This window comes from Mus caroli, unplaced genomic scaffold (genome assembly GCF_978045245.1).
Source record: "Mus caroli unplaced genomic scaffold, Mus_caroli_1 scaffold_9, whole genome shotgun sequence".
NCBI classification, from domain to species: domain Eukaryota; kingdom Metazoa; phylum Chordata; class Mammalia; order Rodentia; family Muridae; genus Mus; species Mus caroli.
In genome coordinates this window covers 106,296,616-106,319,724 of record NW_028227264.1, presented here as the reverse complement: position 1 = coordinate 106,319,724, position 23,109 = coordinate 106,296,616, and the positions used below count along the sequence as shown (strand labels likewise).

Sequence of the window (23,109 nt, the reverse complement as noted above, 5' to 3'; positions counted from 1 at the left end):
GAGATACTGAACTTGCTGTGACACTCTAGTGAGGTAGCCATGTAAAACTTTAGATGTACCCATAGCCCATAATTAATGTTAAATAGGAGGTTTACATTGTTGTGTTTGTATATTAAACTCCATTGATCTACCATAGAAATTATGGTAGCTGAAAAAATTCACTTAACTAGGATGATGTAGATTACTTTCTGATTTGTTTTGGATGACAGTCTGAATTTACAAGATTCATCACATCTAACAGTTTACAGAGTGCATTGTCTTTTTGTTACTTCAATGTTTAAGTAGATGCTAGCTCATTATTGTGGAAAGGTCTGAATGTTTATCATATTCCTAGAAATTATAACACTCTTTTCCAGTTAATCTCACAACTGTACACAATCAGATACTCATTAGATGTGAGAAGGAAGTTTGTGTGGTGCTTATTTGCTGTCTTCACAGCAGCAATGCACAGGGGTTCAGCACCGAGATGGTAACACAACATACAGCAAAAAGACTACTGGATAAATCTATCTGAAAGGCGATTCCCTATAGCTATATCATTGTGTATTCAATATGGCATTCTGGAGGAATGGGAAGATAGGTTTGAATCGTAGTCCTGCAGTTTTTTTGTTTGGGTTTGTTTTGGATGTCATCAAGGAGATCAAAAGTAGTATGTAACCTAAACATTCATGACATTCTCAAAATTTTATATTCCCTAGAATCCAGAAATCTGTTTGCTTTGATCTAATCAACAACAAAAAGTCATGATAATACTTCTTTAAAGAGAACAGAAAAATTTTGTTTGTTCTCATTGTTAAATATTAGTGGCTATTAATCTTGTTTCTAATTAAAAACTTTACTGTTGTCTTAAAGGAAACTTATATTCCTCTCTCTGGTCTTGCCAGGCGTTTCAGACTAGCTTACCATACTCTTCTGATCCTTTGTAGATAAATACCTGAATGTGCTGGTAGACTCAGTGCATTTAATATGATAAAAAGGATCTGGCTACTGAAACAAATCTCCATCAGTGACAATTTAGAAAAAGCCATATGCCACACAGCAGGGGTTGACTCTTGAGCAAGGTTTCATCTAAGCCATGATAAATCTTTGAGATCCTGAGTGGGTACAATGTGGGTCGCTCTCCCAGTGGCCTATGGGTCTGTGCCAATGGCACAGGCTCTACGTACATTGGATTACCTTCCTAAACCTCTGCTCTTTTACTCCATGTGACCTATGATACATTTGATTTGCTTTGTCTGTAAAGCAGTGATAAACACAGTGTCATCTTCACATGAATGTATAAAGCAATACATGACTACAAAATAAAAAGACATGGCTAGAAGAGACACAGATATGACTAGCAAAATGGTCTGATGCATTGTTTAATGTGAGGACTCTTTGGAAATAAAACCAAAGGATTTTAGTTCCTTATTTTTCACTTTTCTTCTTCTTTCAAATTTGTCCATACTCTGCTACATCAGGGAACATAAAATAACATTTTCCAGTTCAAAATAACAGGACAGGACAGAATAAATGATATGGTAGAAAGAGGTAAATTTGCATGGAAATGGAGTACTAGTTTTTAAAAAGAACTATACACAGGGAGAGAAACCAAAAATTCCATCCCATCATATAAATTGTCTTTGTGATGCCCCATTACAGGCAATCTATGTGACTGGCTCATCAAACCCTTGATGAAAACGAATTCACACGCACAAAACACATGTGAGAATTGTTTTCACCATACAACTAGATCCTGATGAATGAAGGCAGAAATGAGTTTGATGGTATAGCCCTCATGTAAGCAAGCCCATTTCTTATGGGAGACACAGCACTGTCGCTGGAGCTGCATTTGTATAACACTCTTAAAAACACAAGCACAAAATAATTTGGTTAAAATCACTTTATCTGCAGAGGATTAACCCTGGAACACTGTGATGCCAAATATAAGTTCACCTTCTTAATAGTAAAAAAATTAGTAATATTATTCCGGTCCATAAAAATATACCATCTTTGATCTAATTATAGGGCACATCACCTGACTGACAATAGAGAAGAATTTCTATGAGCAAACTGTATAAAGTACATATTTTATCATACAGCAAGATGCATGTAAAAGCTATCCATTCCAGAATATCTAATGAAATAAATGTATTAAATCTCTTTTAACTGGTAGGGGTTATTCCAATAGTTTTCCAATTTGAACTCTCTTTTTCTTGAATTTTTAAGTAAATTCTTTGCCCAAATGAGCTGTGGACCAAATGCAGGTCACAGCAGCCCATCACTTAAGCTCCTTTAAAGGACAAGGAAGTGAAGACCAGAGGAATGGAAACATTTTGCAAGGCAACATAGTGATTTAGCAGAGACTATAATTTTGGTTTCCTTTCTTTTTATTTTGGGTATTATACTATGTTTCCATCTTTTAAACGTAACTGACAGTGAATTGGAACCTACACAGTTTTAGGACTTTAGTTTACCACCCCAAAGCCTTTGAAAGCTTTCAGAATTGGGTCCTGATACTTGACTTATGGCAGACTATGTCTAGCTATCAAAAGATGGCTTTAATACATACTCTTGTGTTGTTTCTTTCGGCTTTCAGCTCTGAGATCTCTTCTTCCTTTTCTAGAAGTTGTTCACGGCAAGCATTCAACTCTTTAGTCAGTGCAGCAAACTCCTAGAAGTGGGAGAAAAATGTTTGAAGATGGACTTTAAATATAAAAATTAAAATCTTCAAGTAGGAACAACATAATATGAGACATAAACTTTGAAAGAAGTTTAGAAACCTCATATAGTTGGCTGGCTGGTCAAGGCATACTACTATTATTTAAGCATCTTGATTTTTGGTTCCAACAAACACTAATCCATGGCATTTGTGATATGCATAATATGGTGCTTATTTGTGTTTATCACATATATATTTCAGAGGTATCACATTTCATTTAATTTAGTGTAAATTATTGCTAGAATACTTTGATATTTTGTTCAAGTTATCTGATCTTGGAGTTTGATTCATTTATAAGTTTCAGACATGATAACGTAGATCACAATCACAATACATACCCATGATCTGTTATTTAGAGCTGTTAAACAAGCTGATAGCACAGAGTTTAATTAAACAACAAACACTTTCATACTTTTCTTCCAACATTTTTCTGCATAAGCTGTTCCATTGTTCCTATTGTTATGAAATGAGCATTGTTTTATAAAAATGAATATCTCATCATATCAAGCAGTGTTAAAATGACAGAATTCTTAAAAATAAAAGAACATCAAGCAACTTATATTTTATTAATAGTGTATAAAGCATTATTAATTTATATATTAATTACAGAATACATTTATATTTGATTATTATATTTTATAATTGTATTTATCAATTTAAAATATAATAAAAAGTATATTAATTAATTTATTATTCTTTATTTTTAACAAGCTTAATATTCTTTATTCATTGAATTAGGTGTAGATTTTTTGTTTGTTTGTTTGTTTGTTTAATTTAATGTTTTACTTAATTACTTTCCATCCCTCTCATTACCTCCTTCCCAGTGAGCCCCCCCCCCCCACAATCCTTCCCCCATCCCACTTCCCATCTCCTCTGAGCAGGTGGGTGCCTCCTGGATATCACCTGAGCCTAGTACTTCAAGTCTTTGTGATGCTAGGCACTTTCTTGCCCACTTATTATTATATTTTATTAATTTATTAAAACATAATGTAAAATACATTTTATTAATTATTTATTAAATTCATATCCTAGTTAATACTTTAAACTTGGCATAGCCTAGCATCACCAAGAAGAATCTCAGTTAATAAGTAATTGCCTTTAGCAGGATTGATTGTCTATGAATATACCTATGAGGGATTGTTTTGATTATCTTAATTCATATAAGACTGCCCAGCCCCTTTGGGGTGGTACCATTTCCTGGGCATGTTCTAACCCTTATCTGAAGTCTAGAGTGAGCCAGAAAGTGCGTTAACAAGCAGCCCTGCTTCATGGTTCCTGCCTTGAGGCTTTTCCTTGCCTTACCTCAATAAAAGATGGTGACCTAAGAATTATAACTTAAGATAAACCCCTCTTTCTCTTAACTTGTTTTTGGTCATGGTGTTTATCACAGCCACAGAAAGTAAAGTAGAAACATGCCACAAATGTAGAATAAAAATCTCACTGAGACCTTCAGAAGTTGTATTATTTTTGAGAGGTACATACTGAATCCATTGCCACAGCTGGCCATATATATTGGCCATTTATCTCCTAGAAGATGATTTCACTCTGTACATTAATTTTCTTCTGAATTTTTTTCCTTCTACTTTCTTCATCTCTTAGTCTCTGTGAGATTTACATATTTCTCAAACTCACAAAACTTTGAGAGGTCTCTACTACCAAAAATTGCAATTATTAAGACTTTAAGATTTAAAATTTTAAACTATACAAAACTTGAGAACCTTTCAGGATTATGTGTTAGTCAGGAACGCACATTAGAACTATCATTTTAAATGGTAGGCATTTTGTATTGCTTGTTCTGCATTTCTGCATTAACAGTTAAACACTGGATGAACTATTTTATAACTTTCTACTTTCACTATTTAGGTGGCAAAGCTTGACACAAATCAATAACCTGCTCAAATATACAAAACCTTAGAATTACCCTCTACAGTCCTGCAACTCTGATTTCTGATGCATTGATTGTATATAAAGATGAAATTAACAAGAGAAAAACATTTCCCTCACTCTCACCAAAAGTACCATCTCTTCATTCATGAATGATTCCTCCATCCATCCATCCATCCATCCATCCATCCATCCACTATTCATCCATAAATACATCTATCCATCATCCATCTATCCATCTGTACATCTAAGGACCAAATATTTTTTCAACACATCTGTATTTCATAGTATATACTGCATACTGTAGTAGTAAAAGTAACTTGAAATGATTATTTCACTTTGTATAATTCAGTACCCAAAATTCATATTTGAGTGATTTCCACTATTCTTAAGAGCGCAGTACCAGTGTCCATAGTGCTATGCCTGTAATAACATTTAAAACCACTGGATATATGTGGAAGGTGAATGTAATACTGCTCACGGAAGCCATATGTCAGATGTATAGTTTGTACCTACTAGACTATTTCAATTTCCTACATCTATTTCTAACTATCCACTTTCTCACCTCTGTTTATTTCCAACAATATTTTTTCATAAATCATTAATATTTAAGTATCACCCTACTTTGGTATTGTTCTATAATACCTCACTTTATTTTATACTAACTTAGTATGACCATTTAATAGGTTGTTTTCATTGCCTTAGGGCTAAGCATAATTACGAGACTATTAAAAACAATAAGCAAATAATAAATCATTGTTGTCAGAATAAATTAATGATTAGCTAATATAATAAATTTAATTTAAATAATGAGGTAATATTTATTAGCTATATATCTTTCCTTTTCTAAGAGCATTAAAATTCCCTTAACATTAAGAAATGATAAAAAAAATCTCTTCTGCTATTATGTTCTTGTTGTTATCTGATATTTACACTATACCAAGGTAATATTATCATCTGCTGTATCTTATTCCATGTGTGTAAGTGATTGGAGGTTGCCTGGAAACTTTAAGAATTCAAGAAAGTTTTCAAGGAATCTCCTCTGGTCCTCATAGCTTCTACAAGAAGGTGTGCAGTATGTCTGAAAGTTTGGGATCAGCCAACTCTAGTACTAAAGCTCCTATTCATGTTCCTGTTAAACATGAAGCACATTAACATAGAAGAGAACCTATGGACTTGAGTGTGTGTACTTGTGAAGAAACAATAACATAACTATTTCCTGTTCTTCAACGCTGTGACCTGCATGGTCTGGATGACTCTTTCATGTACGTTTCCCATTCGTTAATTTGTAACATTGCATTGTTCCTACTCCAGAAACACAGATATAAACAATATTTTATTTCTCTTTTCTAGAGTACCCAAAATTATATTCTATAAACACACTTCTAAAAACATTCCAGGGAGAAAAATCCATAAACAGATGGAGATGAGAAATAATATATGCTATATAGTTTGCCATTGGAAATGTATACACAACAGTGAGCATGTAGCTGATTGTGAGCCAAGAACTGGCAATCATTCCTAGCCATCACTATAGAAAATTAATAAATGGATATAGAAACTCTGCATGTTGACACCTCATACAAGGAGTACAATGCCTAGGTCAGATGCCCACCTATAAAAAGAAGAGTTCAAAATCTAACAGTTGACAGGGTATTATAAGAAAGTGAAGTCAATGAAAGATAATTGCTAACTAAAACTTTGCCCATGTTTTGGGAAGTCTAATCAAAGGAGTCTACAGGAAAAGCTCAACTTTCTCTAAGGCAATGAGATACAAAAGCAGGTTCATTACCAGCAGAAACACCCAGTTCTCCAGACTACTCATTTTGTTCCCGACCAAATTTGGCAGGTTCTTACTTTTCCAATAACCAGAATTATTTTTGTCCAGTTTATGTTTTTCTTGGAATTTTAAATGGTGGTAGCAATCTGCATAACACAATGCCATAAAATACTCTCATACTAAAGGGCGTCTTTCTTTTTGTCCAGTAGTTATTGGTGCCTATTGCTCACATGATTTTTGAACACATAGTGAAATTCACAGTTTTAGGTGCTTCTGAAGCAACATTAAAGAAAAAGTAGCTACAGTTAATAAATTTATATACATTTTATCAAATATTTACACTCATAATATTTTGGTCAGAAGTAAGCTTTTCTAGACACATTTATATCCATTTTCACACAAAGTCGACTCACGATATAGAATGAGTTCCTTTTGAAACACAAATAAAGTAACTGCTTTATCATTCATGTCTTAAAAAATTGAAAATTGCATGACATTTCTTTTTCTTTTTTTTAAAGATTTATTTATTTTTATTACATGTAAGTACACTGTAGCTATCTTCAGACACTCCAGAAGAGGGAGTCAGATCTCATTATGGTTGGTTGTGAGCCACCATGTGGTTGCTGGGATTTGAACTTCGGACCTTCGGAAGAGCAGTCGGGTGCTCTTACCCACTGAGCCATCTCACCAGCCCGCATGACATTTCTTATATACCAACACAAGTCTTGTCATTTTTGTGTATTCCCATTTTAAAGACATAATTCTCGGCAATCATATAAAATATAAAGTTAATTTTCCTACTTTGCCATTTCTTTATCCCAGCCTCTACTCCTCTACAAAGATATGATGTTATGGTAACTTTATTTTAAACTAGAAGTGACTTCAAGATATCTTTGCATCCCCTATATTATTTATTGATCTTGGTAGTCTTAATTTTCAGAGAGTATAAATGGAAAAACTTATATAAAATAGATTGGAGTTTGTAATGCTAGCCAGATTCATTTTAGTATGTGGTAGTATCTGCCAAAGTGTCAATGTCCCCAAACTTGGCACATGCCAGAGAAATGTTCACCTACCCTGGGTCCTAACTGTGGAATCATGTGCATTTCCATCAGTACTAAGGTGAGCCTGAATCATTCTTGATCTTCGCGGTTCATATCTCAAATGATAACCCTTGGTCCGAAGAGTTATATCCATTTAGGTTTTCTCTCATTATTTGTTTTGCTTGTTTTATTTTGCTTTGGTGAATATTGAGACAAAGTTTTGCAATATAGGTCAGGCTGGCCTCAAGCACATCTTTTCATTCCTCAGCCTTTTAAGTTTTGAGATTAGAGGGATGCACCGCTTCTCAGTGCTCCATAATCAGTTTATTACATTGAACCAGTTTTTGTATGGGTCCCTTCATACTTTGGAAAATAGACATTCATTTCACTTCTTGTGTCTTTGACACTCAATGACAGTAACCTGGGTAGAAGAAGGAAGAATGTATACTAAGAACAGTGCCATCCTTTCTTCTCTTCATCTCGGGCCCCTTTCCATCCTGCCCACCACTGGCAGTTGTCAGGAACCCTCCAACAGATGTGGCAATTCTACCCTCACATCTGTTGACATTGAATCTCATTTTGATGCTCAATATAAATGTATATGAGTCACGGACTATTCTATTTTCCTGACTCATTTCATATGGTCCATTTACTTGAGGTTTAGTTGTGAAAGCAGAAACCTCACACACACTCACACACACACACACACACACACACACACACACACACACACACACTTGCTTACTAAATGTTTAAAATACTTTACTTAGCAGAAGAGTCCTTGATTTAAGACAACAATTCAGGAGCTGTACACCAAGAAGAGAATTCACCCTTTCTAATGTGTGAGTCACTTAATTAACAAGCCTCACATTGGTCTTACTTCGTCAGTGATATATCTGAATATGTAAGTACCAGTTTAAGATTCATGGGTGTCCATTAGACTGAGAAGGATGACGAAATATAAAGGGTGAGTTGAGAATCATGTTAACTAATTGTTGTCCATGCTCTCCCCAAATACAAATAAGCATTTTTGTACTTTATTCATCAATCATTGGTGCCACTCAAAAACTAGCTCCCAGGAAAAGTGTTTATAGCACAGATGCATACAGATATCAATATTTGAAAGTAAATTAGAAGCATCAACACTTTTTAACTTTAATAAGCACTATTAAATTTTTGAGATTATAACATAATAAGATCATTTCCACATTCACTGTTTTCTCAAAAAGTCCCCTGCATGTCTATCTTTGCCATTTTTTTCAAATCGTGATCTCTTTTCTTCATTAGTTGTTACATATGTGTATGCATAAATGTGGTTTTGTGTGTGTGTGTGTGTGTGTGTGTGTGTGTGTGTGTGTGTGTATGTGGTTGTATAGCCAATACCAATGGATCCATCAATAATAAAACTGCAGTACCTCAGGTTCAGGGATCATTTACAATAGAGGACAGAGACATTGTAGGAGCCATAAAAATATGTCTTTTGCTGTGAGAGTACATCTTCTAGGAATACAAGTAGCTATACATAAATACTTTTAAAATATCCAATAATGACTGCCTTCAGAGTGTGCAATTCCCTTCTACTAGGTTTCGGTATTCTTGAAAACTTGGCTCTTCGGGTGATTATTTTGTTTTGAGTACTAAGTGGAAGGTGCTCTTTTAAAATCTGTGTTTATTTTTATATAAGTGCACATAAATTTACATGTGCAATGGTAAGTATACTGTTCTACAAACCTGAAGATATGTATATTTTTAGAATAAATTGAAAATAGAAACATTGTGTTAATGAGATGAGCACAATGCACCAGAATGACTATATCCTTAAAACAGTTATAAGTTAAAATGTCTTCAAATGTTTAGTTTAGAAATGTTTTATGGCAACTGTGAGTTTGCCTTATATATTAAGGCCCCAGTATTATACCAGTATACAGAATGTATATATATATATATATGGATATGGATATTTGAATTAATGTTACATAATAAATTGTAGTACTTATGACCTCTGTTTCTAGAATTGGCTCATAGACTCAGATAAACCCAGGGAAAGCTGTCATGCACAATTACTGTGTAAAACAGCTATGTCTCATGGTCAGCCCTGGGCAAGATAGCTTAAAGGAAAAATCACTTGCATAAATAATGCAATTGGACAGACACAACAGAACTCAGGATTTTAACCAAACTCTAAATAAGGAAGCCCAGATTAAAATGAAAGATACTCCAACTCTATGCAAATGTTTTTTGCCTTTTGATTATTTTTGCATATCCTAACTACAGACAATTTTGCCTTCTCCATAAAACTGTCTGATGGATCATTCTACCCACCACAGTGATCTGGGGGCTGGAAGAGAAGCACGTGTCTAACACAGCAAGCTGCACACGCCTTTTTAAAATGACAGATATTTACATGAGAACTTGTTAAACTTCTGTTTTCAAAACTTTCCAAACTAGGCAACTGGATTCTTGTAAAATATGGATGTTTGTTGAAATCAAACAGTGGTGCTGTCAGGCAGCTCCAGGCTGTGCAATCATTGAGCTGTGTTTCTCCCATGAGTCATTTACTGTCCTCCCACTGAAATGTGTCTTGTATCCTACTTGCACTTCACTCTATAAACTATAATTTGTTGATCACTAGCCCTTATATGCAGACACATAGGCAGGTCCCACAGGGGATAGTTTTTGTAATTTGGTGAATCCTCTATCATAGAGGGCAGATTGCTTGAAAACAGGACCTAGAGAAAAAAATGTTTCATTTTCATTTTTTTAAATTTTTGTAATTTTGTAATCTCCCTTGCTGGGATTTTATTATATTTTCCGAGGGCCCTCTTTGGTTTTAACCATCACAGGCTTGTTTGGAATTATCTTGCATGTGTGGGCAATAGAACTCTGAAAGGGCTTGAGTGAGTATTTCTGGTATAATTGCTATCGTTCTTGGTGACAGAAGCTCATTTGTAGGTAGGTTGGAGAGAAAGGGCATCAATGGTATTCTTGGTTCAGTACCATGTGTGCTGCAATATAGACCTTCCAGCCAAGATGTACTGACTAGCATAGTAATGGCATGGCAATTATGGGATGGGTTATCTAATGCCTTCTGATTGAATTTGTGGCTTACTCAGGATAAGAAAATTTTTATTTAACCCTAGTCTAAAGCTTAGTGTTGAGGATGTCATAGGGCTCTTGCAGTTCTACCTTTCTAGTTGATCATGTTGACAAATTAGCATTTAAAAATATTGATGTTTTGGTGTTCCCCTGTACTGGGGCATATAGACTTTGCAAGACCAAGGGGCCTTTCTTACCAATGATGGCCAACTAGACCGTTTTCTGCTACATATGCAGCTAGAGACACAAGCTCTGGGGCTACTGGTTAGTTTGGCAGTGGGTGGGTAGGGGAGCGGGGTGGGGGGAGGGTATAGGGAACTTTCGAGATAGCATTTGAAATGTATATAAAGAAAATAATAAATTAAAAAAAAATAAAAAAAAAGAACAGTCCCCAGGAACTCTGGGGTCATCCCACTCAAATGTGGCTCACATGCCCAGCCAAAATGCAGACTGCCATTTTCTAGACTAAAAGAAGCTTTCACTATGTGCGTATTATCTTGCTTAGGACCACCTTATGGTTCTTTTAAATTATTTTATTTAAATCATTTGCTATTTTTACATAGCATATACAAGCCTACTGAATCAAGTGAATACTTTGATGATGATGATGATGGTGATGGTGTTGATGATGATGATGATGATGTTCCTGTGCTGTAAAAGTTGGCAAATTATGGAATAAAAAAAAAGAAAACTAAAAAAAAAAAAAAAATGATGTTTCTATTCCTAGACCTACGCTGTTCCAATCCTGGTCAGTGGGACGTACTCAGAGACTTATACATGTCAAAATACTATGACCAAAAGACTGAAATATCAGCCCCAAATGAACTGTACTTCTTGCAATCACCCCCAGATTGTTTACAATTAAAGAGCAAGGAATGTTTCAGAAGAGGAAGCAGAAAAAAATTAGAAGTTCTGAGAATGAAAAACATCTGGACCTGGGAGTTTGCAGTTGATACCCATCAGGAAATGGAAAATCAGTTTTCTTCAATGAGTGACACTGGGAACATCAACCACAATACAGGGCAGGCCTTATACCCAATATCTTGCCAACACAAAATGCAATTTTTTATTTTGCTTTGGTATTGTTTTTGTCTTATTGGTTTTTGTTTGTTTTGACTTCTGTTTTAGTGTTTTATATTTTGAAAGAGAGAGAGAAAGAGAGAGAGAGAGAGAGAGAGAGAGAGAGAGAGAGAGAGAGAGAGAGAGAGAGAGAGAGAGAGAGGAGGGGGCACAGAGACAGGAAAGAATACAAATTTGGATCAGTGGGTAAATAGGGGAGATCTAGGAGAAGCTGGTTGAGGGGAAACATGATCCAAATTTACTGTATAAAACTTTTTAAATTAGATATGTTTTGCTCACAACAGTACCAAAATTCTAGCTATGAAGTCGCAACAAAATAATTCTATGGATGTGAGTCTGAACACGTGGAACTGTATTAGTGTTGCATCATTAGGAAGGTTGCGAACCACTGGCTCAGAATAAACTACTTTTTATCCATCCATGACTACCGTCATGCAGATTTTTAAATTTCTTACAGAGCTCAGTTCTCCACATTAGGAAAACACATTAATGATTTCTATGCTTTATAGTGTCTATAAACATTAGGCATTTCTCCCATTGGTGTTGCTGAAATACTCTCGGAGAATCATCTTGAATCTGATTGGCACAAATCCTGTGTTTACTCATTGTTCTTTGCTTTAAGGTGTCCTGACGATGATCCTCATTACAAAGCAGAGAAAGCATAACTATCTTCAAGAGGAGAGGAACTTGATCTACCCCATTATCTGACTAGTAATATAAATGAGACATTATCATGTCAATGTAAAAGTACTTGGCATATTTATGCAAGAAGGAATGTCTCAGTGTACCCTTTTGCTTCATTTTACGTAGCAAATTTGTCCTGAAAACACACACACACACACACACACACACACACACACACACACACACACATATATATATATATATATATATATATATATAAACTAAAGTATGGAAGTCTGCTTGACAAGAGTAATGCTGACAGAGATATAAAACTGTAAAGGAATCTTTTCAACATCACAAAACTGCTTTTATTTGTCTTTCAATTATTGGTTTTAGATAGAATCTCCTTATGGGGCTCTGGCTGACCTGGAACTTACTACAAATACCAGGATGTCCTTGAATTTACAGAGATCTTCCTGTTTCTGCCTCAATAGTGCAGTGCTGGGATTAAAGATCTACATCACTACACCCAGCACAAAACTGTTTAAAAACAAAACAACAAAACTCTAACACACATCTTTCACTCTCTTCCCACTTTGTTTCTGTCTACATGCCCTTCCAAGAGATCACAAAAGTCCTTAATTGGTATCTAGTTAAATAAAATGATAACAAGGCATATTTGCACTATCTTCACTAAATCAAAGTGTTTGTTCCTATAAATGTCACTTTTAAAAAAAATTAATCTATTTATTTATTTATTTATTTTACACTCCAGATTTTATTCCAACCCCAACCTACCTCTGACTGTTCTACATCCCATTCCTCATCCCCAACCCCTGTTTCCATGAGAATGTTCCCACCTCCCTACCGCCACCCAACCAAACCTCTAAACTCCCTGGGGCCTCCAGTCTCTTGAGGGTTAGGTGCATCATCTCTGAATAAACACAGATACAGCAGTCCTCTACTGTGTGTGTGATGAGGGCTTCATATCAGCTCATGTATGCTGTCTGTTTGATGGTCCAGTGTTTGAGAGATCTCCGAGGAGGTCCAGGTTAATTGAGACTGCTGGTCCTCCTACAGGGTCGCCCTTCTTCTCGGTTTCTTCTAGCTTTTTCCTAATTCAACCTTAGGGGTCAGCAGCTTAAGCGATCCTGTCTACCTACTATTTTGGTAAAGATATAAGGTTTCCTCACAAAAATAAGTAAAATAAGGCTTTCTGAAATAAGATAGTTCCTAGTCTCTGGCTCTAAGTTTGAGAGCTTCCTGGCCCCCTGATCTTGTCATGATACATATGGAAAGATATAAACACAGAGGCTTAGAATCATGATGTAGTTCCCCAGTCCTAATTTACTAATCATTTGATCTAGTTCACCTCTCCTTCAAATTCCCTTAAATCTATGTTGGCATCTTCTGGATATAGGAAGCATATGAAAGAAGAGAAAGGACTCTCATAGACAGTTTTTCACTGCGGAATTAAGGTTTCTAGCTTTATAATAAAACCAGAGTGCTGTTTTTTTATTTTAATTCATCTATATGGAAAGGAAAAGAAACATTTTTCCTACTGCGATCTGCAAAAGATATCTTCTATTAGTATATACTTGTATTATTTATAAATGTATTAAAATATAACCTTTTAGATACATTAGTAGAAATTTTTGAGTCCCAGTAAGCACTATTGCTAACACATGTCAAGGCTGAACCCTTGCCAATGAGCAAGTCTTTTGGCAGGAAAATCCAGGTTTCCACAGGTCTGACAGTGTGAAGCAGGAGGCATGCTAAACAAGATGCTCTGTATTAATTTGAAAGGCTTTAGCATCTGGTCAGATAATACCTGCTGTGGAAGACACACAAAATAGCATCCAAGATGAATATTTGAAGATGCCAACAATGCTATATATAATCAAATCATGTCTCTCTTGCAATCAAGAGAATTATAATTACATAACTAACAATGTTTGGACTAGAACTGAGCTAAAAAGGTTGCAGTGGGTCCTGTTGAAATTGTAAAGACTAGACAAACATTATACTGCCTTTGAGCATTTACTGGTGGATTAGAAGAGCTCAGTGCTTAATGCTTAGTGCCCTGTATTTTGTGTTGTCATAATGTATATAATTCTCTAAAGAAAAGAAGGAGTATGTAATAGCATTGAATAACAGAATAAAAACAGGCATAGAAAAGAAAGATGACTGATTTCTACTAAACACTCTATCTCTGAAAAAGAATTCTGGCCCAAAGAGTATAGCTGTCTGTGACCAGAAGTAAACACAGATGTATTAGTGTTTTCTGGAATTATCACAGAACTGTACCCCCGATCACAAAACACTCAACGCAATGTGTTCAGATTGCATGTACACCAAAAAATATTCCTAAAATAGTATAATGCTCTATAAAGTTTTTAAAGGATTTGTTTTTTTTTTTTCCAGACAAGTTTCAATAAAATTTCTGGTTGGCGATTCAATTTTTCACTTCGAAGCAATCATTTTGACTTTTTAAAATTGTTTCTTCCAATTATTACTGGAAACTTAGCATAACACAATTCCATAAATTACTTCTGACAGTATAATATGTATAACTGTGAACAAGTGTGACAATTAAAGAGAAATGTCAGTGTCGTGTGACAATTGTAGTGATGATAGAGCTTATGCAAAGTGTTCAAAATAAATAGGCAGCATCAAACTATGCCCCGCATGCTAGATGCATGTACAGAAACAGCTAAAGAGAAAGGAGGACTAGTTAGCTCAGAAAAATATACCCCTCGAACGTAATAAAACTATATCATGCCTAGGATAAATGATAATGATACCTCTTTATTAAGAAATGTTTTCTGAAATATGACGCCAAAAATATATATGACTTAAGAGAAAATAGAAAAGAGAGTCACCACCAGCAACGGAGTGAGCAGAATCCCACAATTCATTATGTTGAAAATCCAACTCTTACCTACTGAACGTTTGGAGACAAAGCTATTGGAAACTTCATATATTTAGATGAGTTTGTGAGGGATGGTTCTCTCATGACCTAGTTAGTTTTCTTATTAAAAAAAAAAAAAAGACATCACCTTCCTTCTTTTGCTATGATATAAAGGCTACCATCTGCCAACCAAGAGAGAATCTTACCAGGACCTAATTAATAATGGAGGTACCTGATACAGGCTTCTGGGCTCATAGAAGACTAACTCATGAGGACTAAATCTTTCCTGCATTACATAAATGATTTATGATATAGTATATAATATTTTTGTCATGACATCTCAAGGTGGTGTACTATTAACAACTTGCACTTGAAGTTAAATAAAGAAATTAGAAGACCACCCATAGAATAAGGGCAAGAATGTGAACATGCAAACATCTGAAAAAAGTAAACATGTGAACAAGAAAAATTGGAGTATGTTTCCAGAATAAAAGTTCTTTGCAATCTTATAATAAAAAAGACAAATAACCAGACTTAAAAATACATGATCTAACTAGACAAATGTCTGAAGATAGACACATAAACATTGGGAGAGCATAAATGGAAATTTCAGTGAAATACCACTTCATAGCCATAAGGATGGCTCTAAAAACACGAACAAGTGTGAATAAGGCCTAAAATCATGGATAATGAGAAGAGTTAGCAAGTGTGTAGAGATATTCAAATATAAAGTTCAAATATTGACAATGGAAATATGAATTAGTAAAGCTGCTTTAAAACAGACTGGCACTTTTCCAAATAGGAAAACATACAACTATGATATGACCTAGAAATTTTTCTTCCAGCTACATAGTGAAGAAACCAACATGTCTGCTTATAAGCTTATATATGAGTAAACGTCCAATATAGCTTTTGTAGTATATTTTAATTTTTATTCAAGAGACTCAATATACTTTCAGGCTGCTCTTCAGCTTACTATGTCACGTTGACCGGCTCTGAAGTTATAATCTTCCAGCCTCTGAGTTCTAACTTTTGGGATTATAAGTATGGATGATCACTATTAGATCTAGTTAAACAACAGATTCAGTCCTAGTGTCCATCAAATGAAGAGTGGATGTAATGAATGTTAGGGGAGCTTTTACATTTTTGTCCTGATAATAGTAATCTGGTGCCTAACAATTTAAAGTGCAAGCACTGGATAAATATGATGTGTAGGCCTTATATTGTATCACACCATACTTGTCCATTGCCTTGGAACTCATTGCCTTGAATAACAGTGATTTTATACATAACAAGCTTATAATGCTAAAGAGATCATGAAAATAAATATATTTTCTTAAAATTTTGTTTTAAATCCTTTTGGATAATTACTGCAAACTGGGATTGCTGAATATTATGGCAAGTGTACATTTTAAGTATACTCAAACTGATTTCCAAAACATTTGCAACTCTCTATAATCCCAGCAAATTTGTAGTGTTTTTAAATACATGTTATTGTGTTTACTTTATTACTGTTTTGTTATTGTTACTACTATTATTATTAGTTTATAAGTGAGGAGATTACTATTATTTTATGGGTGTATATATATATATATATATATATATATGTGTGTGTGTGTGTGTGTGTGTGTGTGCATGTGTGTGTGTGTTTGTGTGAGAAAGAGAGAGAGAGAGTCAGAGAGAGAGTGAGTATGAAAGTCCCATGGTGTGTTTGTAGGTTAAAGGACAAGCTCTACAAAGAAAAGCAATTTTCTCTACTAATGCTATGCATAATATAAAAACAACTTTAACAACTTTAAAAATGCAATTTAATTTTTACTAAATTGTGAAACAACACATTTTTCTGAACTAGAAGACAATTTTAAAATTATGGAATCTGAGAATTCAAAAATTACACTAAAGACACCTTCTTCAGAAAGAATGCACTGAAAAATTGTCTATCTGTCTATCTATCTATCATCTACCTATCTGTCTGTCTGTCTGTCTGTCTGTCTATCTACCCATCTATCTATTTTAACTAGGCTCAATGAATCAAAGATCAAAGGCTAATTTTAATTTCTAATATACCTTTGGACACCAGGTCCACTGTGTTCCAGATTTTTTTCCTCTGGAGATTGTAACATGTTTAGCCTTGCATTACTAGTGTACCAAATATATTTCTGATGATAGTGAATTTGCTCCATTGTTCAGACTGAACCACATTAATGGCTCTATGATTTTGTTCCTTTCTTAGTTTGAAGGTCCTGATCCCTCTCCTGCTGCCATAGTTGACGAACATCTTGAGATTCTAACATTCTAGATAATAGAGTAAGCAAATATCTCAAGGAAGATCCAACATTCAGAACACTTTGTATTTTTTATTTAATAGTTCATTATAATTTGTTTCATTGTCTAGTTAATTTTGTAAAAACGATGGTTTTATGTATTAAATAGCAATCACATTACATTTTACTTAGGTTTATTTAGTGTAATTTTTCAGATGTTCATATTTGTCACACAGACAAAACCAAAAATGAGCATGATGAAATATTTATAAATGTTGAAATCCCACATCAAATTAGCTTTATATGTGATCCATGCCATTGGGGAATTTTTTTTTTTTTAGAAATTTTTCTCTTCAGTTTATATTTTTGGTGAGACGCATATTAAACACAATGCTTATCCTGCATTCATAAGAAATTCGGGTGTGTAAAAGAGAGAGAAAAGGCACACTTGAATACTAAGCATGCTTTCAGTAAAGAAAATTGGCTTAAACTGAAGTAAAAGTTCATTGTTAGGTAGTGTGGAGAGGAAAAGCTGACTCCCACTACTGGAAAATCTTTTGTCTGGAAACTTGAAAGGGTTTTGTTATCAATGGAAAGAATGCCACCAAGAGAAAGATATGAAAATATACACTTACTAAAGTATAAATTTACTAGAATCAAGCTACCCATTATTTATTAAATGTTTTGCAAGAAACTCTCTTTGTCAAAAATTGCTGTGATAATAAACATGAATTGAGTGAGTCCAGCTTTGAAAGTTGTGTCTGTGGTTTAAGGAACAGTCAGGTCCTTACAGTAACCAAGATTATATTTTATGAACATTTAAGTCTAATCTACAAATGAATAGAAAAACTTCACAAATGGACTGAATGCAATGAAAATAATGAACTTGCATTCACGATTGCTGGCAGAATTACAAAATACTTGTTAATTCCAGTAACTGAAATTCATCATTGCTTTTAAGTTTAAAGTGCTTCAAAAAATTAAATATCAGGCAAGAGCACAACCCAGAAATTTATTATGTAAGATAAATGAGAATACATGTGCATATTTGTGAGCAGTTTGATGTAAAAAATTCTATCAGCATTTTAAATAATAGTAAATAAATTGAAAGTATCCAGATAATATATTAGTTGATTATATGTAGATTAAAAAGCTGATATATACATTCAATAGAATATAATTTGATAAGAATAAGAAATAAAATATTTATACTGTTATAGGAATAAGTCTTGAAATAGATACTAAGTGGAAGATGCCAGTCATAAGTGAGTACATATTGTATGATTTCAATTACATGAAATGCTGAAAGCAGGCGAATATGTATAACAATAAATTACATTACGAGGCTGAAGACAGGGCTTAGTAAGTAAGAGCAGCATGCTTCTCTCCCAGAGGACCTGAGTTCAGGCCCTAGTACCCATGAGAGACCACACACAACTTCTTGTAACTTCAGCTTCAGAGGGATCAAATTCCTCCTGCCTCTGTGGATGCCTTCATTCATGTACATAAGCCCACACAGAATGCATGCACACAGTCAAAATAATAACAAAATGAGAGAGTAGATTAATGGTTGCTATATAAAAACAGTTGGATGATGAAGATAATTGTCAATGATACAGGTTATTTTGTGGTGGTAAGGAAGTAAGGTTTTGAAATATTCTAAAGTTGATGAAAGACTGAAACATAAGGTAAGATTACTAACATAAACATAAAAAACAGTGCGGTCAACACATATTTTTAAACACCAATAGCCTCAATTTTCCATCAAAAGACACAGATAACTTGATAGATTAAGAGGAGGCAGAGGCAGGCAGATATCTTTGGTTGAGGCTAGCCTGGTCTACAGAGAGAGTTCCAGGACAGCCAGGACTGCACAGAGAAACCCTGTCTCAAATCAAAACAAAACAAAACAAAAAAACCCCTAAAAAAAAAACAAAACGAAACAAAAACAAAACAACAAACAAACAAACAAACAAACAAACCAAAACCAAAATCAAAATCTAGTGGAGAAAAGTGATCATCTTTCCCAGCAGATATCTATTGCAGGAAGCTTCTTTGTTAGAGGGAGGCCTTCTTCGTATACACTCCTCTTTCTCACAATGTGATTTTTGTCTGGTTTGCACCTGTGTGGGCCTTGTGTGTGGAGATCACAATCTGTGGATTCATATGTGTGTCAGTTTCTTGGGTCTGGAGGAAGCTGCTTTCTTGGAGACATCTATCAACTCTGGATTTTACAATCATTCTGCCTGGTCTTCAGCAACTTCATAGATCCTGTTGTTTTGGTGTTGTTCTTTCTGTTATTGTTATTTTTAAGAAATAAAATGAAAGGAAAGAGAGAGAGAGCTCCTGATATTCTGTAGTTGAATTGAATGGTTAATGAAGTGGGAAGATCTAAAAGGAATTGGTAAAGTGAAAGCATGATCAAATATACGAAAAAGTTAAATAAAAAAAAAACAAACAAATGCATCTTTATATTGTCTACAAGGAACTCACTTTTTCTTCACAGATAGAAACCACTTCAAAATGAAGGGATGGAAAACAGATCATTCTGAACAACTAGGACAAGGAAGCAAGCAGGTACCTCTCTCCTAATATCTGACACCTAAGCTTAAAAGGAAAACAAATCAGAAGAGACTGGAACAGAAAACTTCATCAGAATTAAGCGAGCAATTAACCCAGAAGGCACTGCAATCCTAAACATGTAGTCATCAAATGCTGACATATCCAATTTCATACTGAACATAGACAACGATGAGTTCTGACTCAGCAAAAGTTAATGATTTCATCATTATCCTCTCTCCGACAGACTCCGTGTACTCTAACATGCTCTCCAGCTTAAAATCAACAGCAAATGAATCTCTAGGAATATCCTAAAATTAGATAGTAGACATAGACAACTCTAGCAACATGGTGAAAATACTGGCATTCTTTTTAAAAAGCAGATTCTACAGTATGTAAGTTATGTTTCAATACAGTCTATAAGCCATGAAATAACCATAGGAGGCATTTTAAAATCAAAATGGAAAAGAACATTTAGAGGGGAAAGTTCTGTTTTATTTCCAAAGTCTAATAATTTTGATTCTATGAAATGTTTATTTAAATTTAATTAAACTCCTGTTGCACTCTTGGGAATCTTCACTTCAAATTGATTCCCAGAACAAACTCTTTCACCATTCCGCACTCCCTCCTTCTTCTTTTTAGTTTAATGAACTTACAAAAGTAAATTAGTTCTTGTCCATATGTGTGAATTTGAAGTCTTTCCAAGAGGTTGAAATCATTCAAAAATTACCTCCCTGTTCATCTCACAGTACTGAAATCTCTAAGGACACTGAAAAAAAACAAAACAAAAAAAAACAAAAAAAAAACCAAAAACCTGTTGTATTGTGTGGGCGAAGGTCATTTCTTTAGTAGTAGCTGCAGGGAATTATTGTAATGTTAAGTTAGAGACTTATTTTACTGTTACACGTAAGTCCAGGAAAAATCCTAAAATACCACAGGAGTGAAAGGCAAAAGCTCTTATATACAAATACAATAGACATATTTATAAATGGCTCTCGTTGTTTTTACAGGAGGAAGAGGAGGGGATGGGGTTTCAGAGGAGGAAGCCAGGAAAGGGGCTAACATTTGAAATGTAAACAAATAAAATAAATCAATAAATGGTCCGCGGTGTTTTTAGCTCAGATCTACGGTGGGTTTTGTGAAATTGGGTGTAATTCAGTGACACTTAGGTTATTGTCTAGTGATCCCAATAAGTTCAGTGCCAGAGGGGACACAGCCACTTGGACCTGTGGTTCAGAAGTAGTCAAGTTCATAGTCCTTGAAAATAAAATCCAACTCAGTGTTTTTCAACACCCAAAGCAAATATCCTTATAAACCAGATCTCATATCATTCTAGCCATTGCACAGATTTTAAAAATATAATGCTTTAATAGATTGAAATGTTCATGTTTCTTATGAAGTATTTTGAGAAGATTCACTCCTCTCGCTCCCTCTAACTCTTCCCAGAACTATCCTTTTACTTTTGTAAAAATAATAAGGGGCCATGAGATTACTCAGTATGTAAAGATATTTTCTTATGGTGACCTGAATTCTAACCCTGGTTCCTACAAAGGCACAAGAGAGTTCCAGCTTTTGAAAGTTGAGTTATAACTGCCATATTTGTGTAACTACACACACAACTATATACTCCAACATCCACATCCACACACTCACATCCCTTAGCTCCCCACATCCTGTCTCTCTCTCTCTCTCTCTCTCTCTCTCTCTCTCTCTCTCTCTCTCTCTCTCTGTCTCTCTCTCTGTCTCTCTCTCTGTCTCTCTCTCTGTCTCTTTCTCTGTCTCTGTCTGTCTGTCTGTCTGTATGTCTGTCTCTCTCTCTCTCTCTCTCTCTCTCTCTCTCTCTCTCTCTCTCTCTCTCTCTCTCTCCCTCTCTCCCTCTCTCCAGTCCATATAATGTCCCTTGTGTGTGTGTGTATTCTCAGAGCCAGCCACTTGTTCCTGGACAACTAATTTGTGTGCTCCTCCCTGGGGAAGACAACCTTTCTGCTCTCAGCTTTGCCTACAGTTCTCTGTGTAAGGGTGAATTCTCTTAGGCTTTACCCTATCCACTTTGACATGAAAGCACATGCCAGAAAGTTCTCAATCAAACAATGAAATATGTGAAAGTTTGTTCTAAATTATTTTGAAATATTATGTTACTATGCCCCTGTGTTTATTCAATATTTATATGTCATGAAGCCTGGTGTCATCATTGACTTTAAGGAACCTTTTAGGAAAGAAAATAAAACACTCACACAAAACAGAGTCTAAAGTTTGGAGTCTCTGGACTCTCAACTGGTCATGACTGGGATGGACACTAATGCCCACTGTTTGCCATCTGTCTATTTTCCATGAACAATAAAGATATCTGTTGGAAACAGTGATTTGAATGACAATGGCTCCCACAGGTTCACATATTTGAAAACATTTTCCCTCCAATACTTCCCATAGAGACCCACCATGTTCTCTTCAAACTCACATGTGTTTTGGGAGAAGTAGAAGATGTAGCCCTGTTGAAGGATGGTGCACCCCAACTGGAGGAGGTGTAGGCTTGCTGGAGGAGGTGTAGCCCTCCTGGAGAATGTGTGGCCCTGCTTGGGGAGGTGTGTCATTGGAGCAAAGCTTGAAGCTTCAGAGGCCTCACATTGTCCTCGTTATCTCTCGCTGCTTCAAGAATTATCAGCTCTTCCTGCCATCACAGATTCTAACTCTATGAAATTGTAAGCTCAGTTTAAAACTTCCCTTCAAAAGCTGCCTTGGTCAGGGTGTTCCATCGCAGTAATAGGAACGGAATTCATACAAAGAGGACCAAGTAGTGAATTGGTTAGAACCTCTAGCTCTCATGGCAACTGCTTCATCCGAATCCAAGGAATTTTCTGTGGTTTTATGTCTCAATTTATTCATCAGTTATGGCAAAAATATACATTAATTCTGAACCCACAAGTCCTTAATTATTTGTAAAATGTGTTTAGGAAAGTGCAAATACTTAATAAATTTAACTATTTGGACTATTATCATAATGATATTGCAATGTAGGCACCTTATCACAGGTGATTCTGTGGAAAACCCAAAGGCCAGCTTTGGTACTGATTCTGTCACATGAGAATTCTGCTTCCATGGCTGATACCTCCCATGTCTGTTCCCAAGGACTTTCTCTGAATTCTAGCATAATGGATTCCAATTATTTA

The 23,109-nt window shown here is 35.1% G+C and overlaps 1 protein-coding gene across 29 annotated transcripts in view; it reads right to left on the bottom strand.

The window, feature by feature from the left end:
- Nucleotides 1-23,109, bottom strand: part of Ppfia2 (PPFI scaffold protein A2) — a 459,906-nt gene that overhangs the window by 180,805 nt on the left and 255,992 nt on the right. For all 29 annotated transcript variants that reach the window (XM_085843123.1, XM_085843126.1, XM_085843125.1 and 26 more), the window contains one exon: nucleotides 2,552-2,653. In XM_085843123.1, the coding sequence (XP_085699249.1) occupies nucleotides 2,552-2,653 (102 nt within the window). The remainder of the gene's footprint in view (nucleotides 1-2,551; nucleotides 2,654-23,109) is intronic.